The sequence below is a fragment of the Rissa tridactyla genome, chromosome 5, assembly GCF_028500815.1.
Source record: "Rissa tridactyla isolate bRisTri1 chromosome 5, bRisTri1.patW.cur.20221130, whole genome shotgun sequence".
Taxonomy (NCBI): Eukaryota; Metazoa; Chordata; class Aves; order Charadriiformes; family Laridae; genus Rissa; species Rissa tridactyla.
This window is the reverse complement of record NC_071470.1, coordinates 70543210-70549581: the sequence shown is the minus strand read 5'-3', so window position 1 is coordinate 70549581 and position 6372 is coordinate 70543210. Positions and strand designations below refer to the sequence as shown.

Genomic DNA, 6372 nt, shown 5'->3' with positions numbered 1-6372 from the left:
CGAAGTGGAAGGGATGAGCGCTTGCTAGGTATTTGCCTTATCTCGAAATCGAGCTGTGTGGAAGGTGACGCTCGGGTCAGGGATGCTGCGTGGGCTGTCCTCGAGTGGTGGCACAACCCTCTGCTCACGCCACGGAGGTGCTGTGGGTTTATTGAAGTAAACGATACCTAACCCAGGAACTGATGCCTTGAAAGCCTAAAATTCCTAACCCGGGAATTGATGCCTTAAAATTGATGCCTTCTTAGGGCTGGCTTTTGCTGCAGGCTCTCGGGTGTTTTCCTTCCAGCCCCGAGAGGGCATCTCCCCCCTGCCGGAGCGCCGGCAGTGCCCGGAGGGGCCGGGGCCGGGGCCGGCGGCTCCCGGCGGGGCGGGCGGAGCAGCCGCGGCCCCTGCGCGGCTGCCGGTAGGGCACAGCCTCTCCCAGCTCCTTCCCTTACTTTTCGCACCGACACTGAACTCTTTCCCCCGCTCCCCGCCCCGGGAGGCGGAGCCGAAGCTTCCCCCGTACCTGCTCGGCTCCGCCCGGGGACGCCGCCGCCGCCGCCCAGCAGCGCCGGTGAGGGCCGCCGGGACGGGCCGGGGGCCGCCGGGACGGGGGGGTAGCAGCCGTCGGGGGGGTCCAACCCGCAGCCCGGGCGGCCGAGGGAGGGGGAACGGGGCCGGGGGGGGGGGGGGGGTGTGTCTCTGTGCCGGGTCGGTCTCCTCGGTGCCTCCGGGAACGGCGGGCCCGGCCGGTTGGAGCAGCCGCCGGGGTGCGCAGCGTGTGGTGGCCGGCGGCAGGGAGGGGGAGAGCCGGGTCTGGGGTACCGGAGGTGTCAGGGAGGGGGAGAGCCGGGTCTGGGGTGCCGGAGGTGGTGGGGAGGGGGAGAGCCGGGTCTGGGGTGCCGGAGGTGTCAGGGAGGGGGAGAGCTGGGTTTGGGGTACTGGAGGTGTTGGGGAAGGGGAGAGCCGGGTCTGGGGTAGGGGCGGCAGTGGTGGTGGGGGAGAGCCAGGTCTGGGGTACCAGAGGTGATGGGGAGGGTGAGAGCTGGGTCTGGGGTACGGTCAGTAACGGGGAAGAGGGAGACCTGGGTCTGGGGTACCAGCAGTGTCAGGGAGGGAGAGAGACGGGACAGAGACACCGCTCAGATGGGGTACTGGAGGTGGCAGCAGCCCCGGACAGCCGGTCCCGCTGGTGCATCCTGCCCGGGAGGGTGTCACAGCTGCCGCCGAGCGAGGCACGGGGTTTATCTTCTCCAAGTGACAAACCCCAACCAAACCCTTTCTGGGCGGCAGAAACCCCAGAGGAAAAAAGGTTATCGGTGGGGTCGGAAGCGAAGATCACACGTCTCTAGGCAGAAACATCCGAGGGATTTCTCAAAAAGACCGCTCACCTTTGCTCGCTTTCCTTTCACTGCTGCCGGCCAGGAAGCGATGAACTCTGTCCTCCCGGTGAACGTGTGGTCCTGCCATCACCAGGTGCCACACCGACCGGTGCTCGCTGGGTGCTGATGCTCCTGTCCCTTCTTTCTCCTGCCTAGGAAAAGCCATCCTCCCCTTCGCCAAAGGCCCACAGCGCCACTTCCCAGCCTCCGCCTTTCGGGCTTGATGTGTGAATCAAAGCAGGATGGATCGCTACCGATACTTCATCTTTAACCAGAGGAACATGGTGGTGCTGGGTCTGTTCCAGATCGCCTTCAGCACGGTGTGCGTCGTCAGCGGGTTCATAGATGCTGTTTTCAGAATGGAGTCTGAGCTGGGCAAAACCAGAGCTCCAATTTGGGCTGGGATGGTAAAGTTGCACTGTATTTTTTTTTTATGCTTTGTTTTGTGGTTTGGGTTTTTTCCCCCCAAGTGCTTGGGGGTGGGAGGGAGGCCAGGACTTCTTGCCAACTCTTCCCTGCTTTCCCGCTTTGAACACGGATAATCAAAGTTTCCTCATCGTGGTATAGGCGGGAGACTGCAAGCAGGCTTCCCTCTGAAGGAGCTAAATAAAATACATTTCTACTGGGTAATGGAGAAAATGGGGCACAGCAACAACTGACAGGGTTTTTGGCAGAAGGCCACCAAAGATTAGGAGGGGAAGGGTTCATCCTCACGTCAGGTAGATGACCGTGTGGGTGATGAGCTGTGTCCCGCAGCACAGTGCTGCTAATTCTCTGTACTGTGACGAGGAGCGGGCAGCGGGCATCCCCAGTCCCCGGCGTCCAGTGCCCTGATGTTACTGGCCGTACCCTGGCGTGCCGCGACGCAAGGGACCGTACTGAACCTCTCTTTTCCATCCAGGGGCTGCCCGGCCCCTTGCAGTAATGGCTTTCTTCCATCTACAAGATGCATAAGGACTTGGGAAAGCAGTGCGCGGTTTTAGCACTTTAATCGGACTTATTTAATCAGTTTTATTATTTGGCCAGAGCCGTAAAGCCAGTCGGAGGATTGCTGCCCTGGGGGTAGCGAGCGGGCAAGACGCATTTCACGCAGTGGCCTGCCCCCAGGAGACGCTTCAGAGGAAAGCGGTGCGAATCCGCAGTTCTCTTTCAATTTCTGACCTCAGTTACTCTGATCCGAGCCTTGAGGGCCTTTCATCTGCTCTGTGGTAGTTTATCTTCCGAATCTGATACTTGTCTCCCAGTTACCAGCTCCTTTTGTGCTCTGCAGGTGATGGGAGTCCCCGGTGTCCTGGCTTTGTTTTCCTCTCAGAGGAAGAATCCAGTTCTGGTAAGCCTGGAGGGGTGGGCTGGGGGGGATTTTGTGTGTGTACCCGGTGGGGGATAAAATGTTGTCAGGACGGTTTTGGTAGGGAATGAGCTGTCTGGGCCTTCTGCAGGACCGAGAGCTTATTTCCTTGAGTTATCTTCGCGAAAGCCGCTACATTCCTCCAGCAAAAGGAGGCTGCAGCGTTACCCCGCTTTCTGCTGCAGCAGACGAGCGCGGGCTTTAATAACAAGCGAAAATCTGCAAAAACGCTTGCTTTTGAATGCGTTTCTTTTGTTGTTCCTTCCTGTTGTTAAGAATTGTGTAGGCTAAATTAGGAAACAAGTGAATTGACTTGCATTTCCTAGGCAGATCTCTCCAGCCATGTAAACTCCAAGAGGGGGGATAGCGTTTATAAGGGAGAGATCTCTAAGGACAAAGTCTTTGGGTCCAGCTAGCGCCTGTGGTTAAGATTTGGCACTCGACTGGAGCTCAGAAATTCGGTATCATGGAAACCTTTAGTGCATTGTGTTTGGCTTCCAAGTGACCGTTGCTACTTTTTAATGTTACGGGAGGTCAAAGGCTGGTACCTGCAGTGCCGCTTAGTACATCTTGTCTGTACCGGTTGCATTGATTTGTCAGCGGATAGTTTTAGTTCCTGCTCCCCTTCTTTTTCTCCTTTAACTTCTCTGTCTAGGTCAACGTGCTGATAGTCGCTTCCATCGTCTCTTGCCTTGCCGTCCTCGCCGTAATGGTGTACAGCTCCCTCACGCTGACCTATGGTGAAGAGGAGGAGCTGAGTTCTGCCCCAGTCCACGTTATCCATACGGTAAGTTATGGATACCACGCTTATTCCCGGGGAGCATGGCTGGCTGAATCTGCAAACATCACTGGGCATGACTCTGGAAATAGCAGCAGACCTCCAGGGCGCCTAAATTAGAGTTTGAAGTGGTGCCTGCAGCAAGTTTAAAAAAATAAAAAAGTGGGTATGTCTGCAGTTAAGTATCAAGTTAGGTGCTGAAAACCCCAAAACCCACGCAGGGCGAGATAGGCATTTCATAGCTGGCTCCTGCCCTTCGCTGCTGCAGCGTGGCTAGTGTCGGTGGCTACAAGAACTAATGCCCAGCTTGCCTGGATGCTCGTCCGCGAAGCAGCTGGTCCCTGGAGGCGTCCACACGGGGTGCGCACCTGAACACCCTACAGCCGGGTTAATTGCTGATGATGTTGAGAGTAAAAGGGTTCGGGCTGTGCCAGGGAAAAGTCACGGTGCTGCTCACGAAGAGGCGGAGGTGCTGGCCGTGTCCCTGGTTTGAGGCAGCGGTCGCCAGGCCCAGATCCTTTCCAGCACGCGCCTCGGGTGGTCACGTCGCAGCAGTTACAGCTCAGCTGGTTTAAACGGGGTGTTTTTCAAGTGTATCCCCCACAGTAAAGCTGGGAAGAAGGAATGAGTTAGCCCTTTTGTCCCTCAAACCTGGTGCAAGCTGATGGCTCCCCGGGAGGATGAAGACGTCCCAGGTAGATGAAACTGTTCAGGAGTTTATTGCAGGACAAGTCGAAATGTCAGGCTGCTGAGGTGCAGCACGGCAAGAAGACGTTTCCTGTAGCCAGCGTGAAGATGAGCAGCCGTTCCTTGGGTTTCCACTCGTTGTTAAACCTATTTCCAAACCTGGCGCTGTTGTATAGCGTCTTACATTTAACGAGGAGCCTTATTTTACTGCTTGCTCTTTTCCTAGTTGAGGTTCACGCTTGGCTTGTTCTTCCGAGCACGGGAAGCAAAGCCTTAAATACCGCTGACTCTGAAGCGGCCTCCTACGACGCAATAGCAGCATTGGAATATTTTTTGGTGGAGACCTTCACGTTTTGAATATGGCTTTAACTTTTTCCCCCCCCCCCTTCCTGCTTGCAGAGATTCGTACTTAATAAAGTGGTGAAGGGTGCTAACGTAGCCATGCTAGCCGCATCGATCGGCAGTGCTGCTGTTGTGCTGGTGATGGCTTATTTGGGATGCCGGAGTCTTCCACGCTGCTCGTGCTACGACAGCGAAACGGGGATGGTGAGTGAGGAGCCCAGGGCACCCCTTTGTTTGTACCGAGTGTGGGTAGGAGAGGGAGAAACGGGGGGGAAAAATGTGTTTTTCTTCTATAAACCTACCTTCAGCTCTACCTCAGTCATCTGGGGCTAATTCTAGGAAATTAAGTGGATATTAGAAAGGTTTTATCCTTTTTGTGTTTTTCCTTTTACTACCTCCCTCTTACTGACTGTCTTGTGTAAGACGTAGCATAAGTTGTTTCCGTTTTCCAAAGCTGCTGTGGTCCCATTTCCTATGGATTCCTGCTCTCTTCAAAAACTGCTCCTCCTTCTCTCACCCTTAAACCAACGATTGCTCCTGGTACAGCATTTCAAAGACTTACTGGTACTCACACACCCGGACGCCTTATCCCTAGAACTACAAATTCAATGATAAAAATATCCCTGTACCGTGTGTGACGTGTGGGGCGGACGACACACCATGTTTCACTGCTGATTTGTGAGGACCTCCTCATAAACCACCTCCTCATTTATGAGGACCACCTCAAGCGATGGGGCGCACACGCTGCGTGTCTCTGCTGGGGGAGCTCGGTAAATACCCGCTGCTTCTCTACTAGCGTGATTCTGATGCAGCGTTGAACGTGTACATCCGACCGTCTCGTCTGGTAAGGAATTAGTGGGTACAGGTTACGAGGCAGCTGCCCTTGACTAAAGACACCAAGCGTGTAAGGTGAGGCTGCTTTAAACTTTCAAACCAAAACTTGTTAGGAGGGGTGGACTACGCAGGCTTTTTAAATGAGTTTGAGTGTATCTTCTTGAACAGTCGGAGATGAGTGTTTTGATGGCGTTGTTTCATTCATAGGAATGGTTGCAACCTAGTGAGGACCAAAATCAGGCTGTGGAAATGGTTTGCGCTGTACAAAGTGAGTAACTCCTTCCCTCCGCGGATTTGGATATTCACCAGGGCTCGCGGAAGGAACATCCTGAATAAGCTTTACATCCCGGGCCAAAATCCTGATAACCGAAATACTCCGAGCCAAAAGGAACTCGGGATTTTGTGCAAGTGTCTACACCTGGTTTAGTGGTTTCCTCTTTCCTTCCCCACACAGGTCCTGGGGGCAGAATTTTCAACTTCCCAGATCGGTTTCCAGCCCAGGACTTAGATGCAGAGGAAGACGCGTCCAAACCTCCGCCGTACATCAGAATGGCTTGAAAAAGTGGTCGAACATTTTAAAGCTGCTAGTCTAAAAACGTGGCAAGGCAGATGTAAGGCGTTCTTCATCTTTAAAGGTGGTTAAGCACTTTTCCTTGGCCTGTCGGAAAACACACACAGAAATGGAGAACTATCGAACGCCAAACCTTCAGCAAAGGTGGCAGTGCGAAGGGGAAGATCCGCAGATGGTTTTGGACATTCAGACTTTGTATAGTTAAAATACCTCATTGCCTCTGGAAAGCGGAAGCACTTTTTCCTCCATCTTTTGTACTTCGATTGTGTTTTATTCCACCAGAATTCGTCATGCAATTTGTCTAGCAGTGCTAGCCTTAGGCATTCAAATATTAAATACAATTAATTTTTAAAAGGAACTGGTTGTGGAGTATTTCCCCCCACCAGCTGCTGTCTCAATTGCTTCCCCTCGCCCAATTGAATTACCTGGATGGGATGATAATGGGTGA

General features: G+C 54.0%; 1 protein-coding gene across 2 annotated transcripts; it reads left to right on the top strand.

The window, feature by feature from the left end:
- Nucleotides 1-360: 360 nt before the first annotated feature.
- On the top strand, nt 361-6276 carry LOC128909779 (uncharacterized). 2 transcript variants are annotated; one of them, XM_054201944.1, is made up of 7 exons: nt 361-556; nt 1521-1771; nt 2635-2694; nt 3368-3499; nt 4577-4723; nt 5561-5621; nt 5808-6276. In XM_054201944.1, the coding sequence occupies exons 2-7, from the start codon at nt 1607-1609 to the stop codon at nt 5909-5911; spliced, it is 669 nt and encodes a 222-aa protein (XP_054057919.1). In that variant the 5' UTR covers nt 361-556; nt 1521-1606; the 3' UTR covers nt 5912-6276. The 2 variants fall into 2 exon arrangements, with proteins under 2 accessions (XP_054057919.1, XP_054057920.1); XM_054201945.1 differs by lacking the exon at nt 361-556 and having other exon boundaries at nt 1543-1771; nt 4974-6276.
- Nucleotides 6277-6372: the final 96 nt, after the last annotated feature.

Excerpts from the sequence above, each read along its gene's own strand:
- LOC128909779 (XM_054201944.1), top strand. The coding sequence starts at position 1,607 with ATGGATCGCTACCGATACTTCATCTTTAACCAGAGGAACATGGTGGTG. Across the intron at positions 2,695-3,367 it reads AGAGGAAGAATCCAGTTCTG|GTCAACGTGCTGATAGTCGC; the intron begins GTAAGCCTGGAG and ends TTCTCTGTCTAG. Across the intron at positions 3,500-4,576 it reads CAGTCCACGTTATCCATACG|AGATTCGTACTTAATAAAGT; the intron begins GTAAGTTATGGA and ends TCCTGCTTGCAG.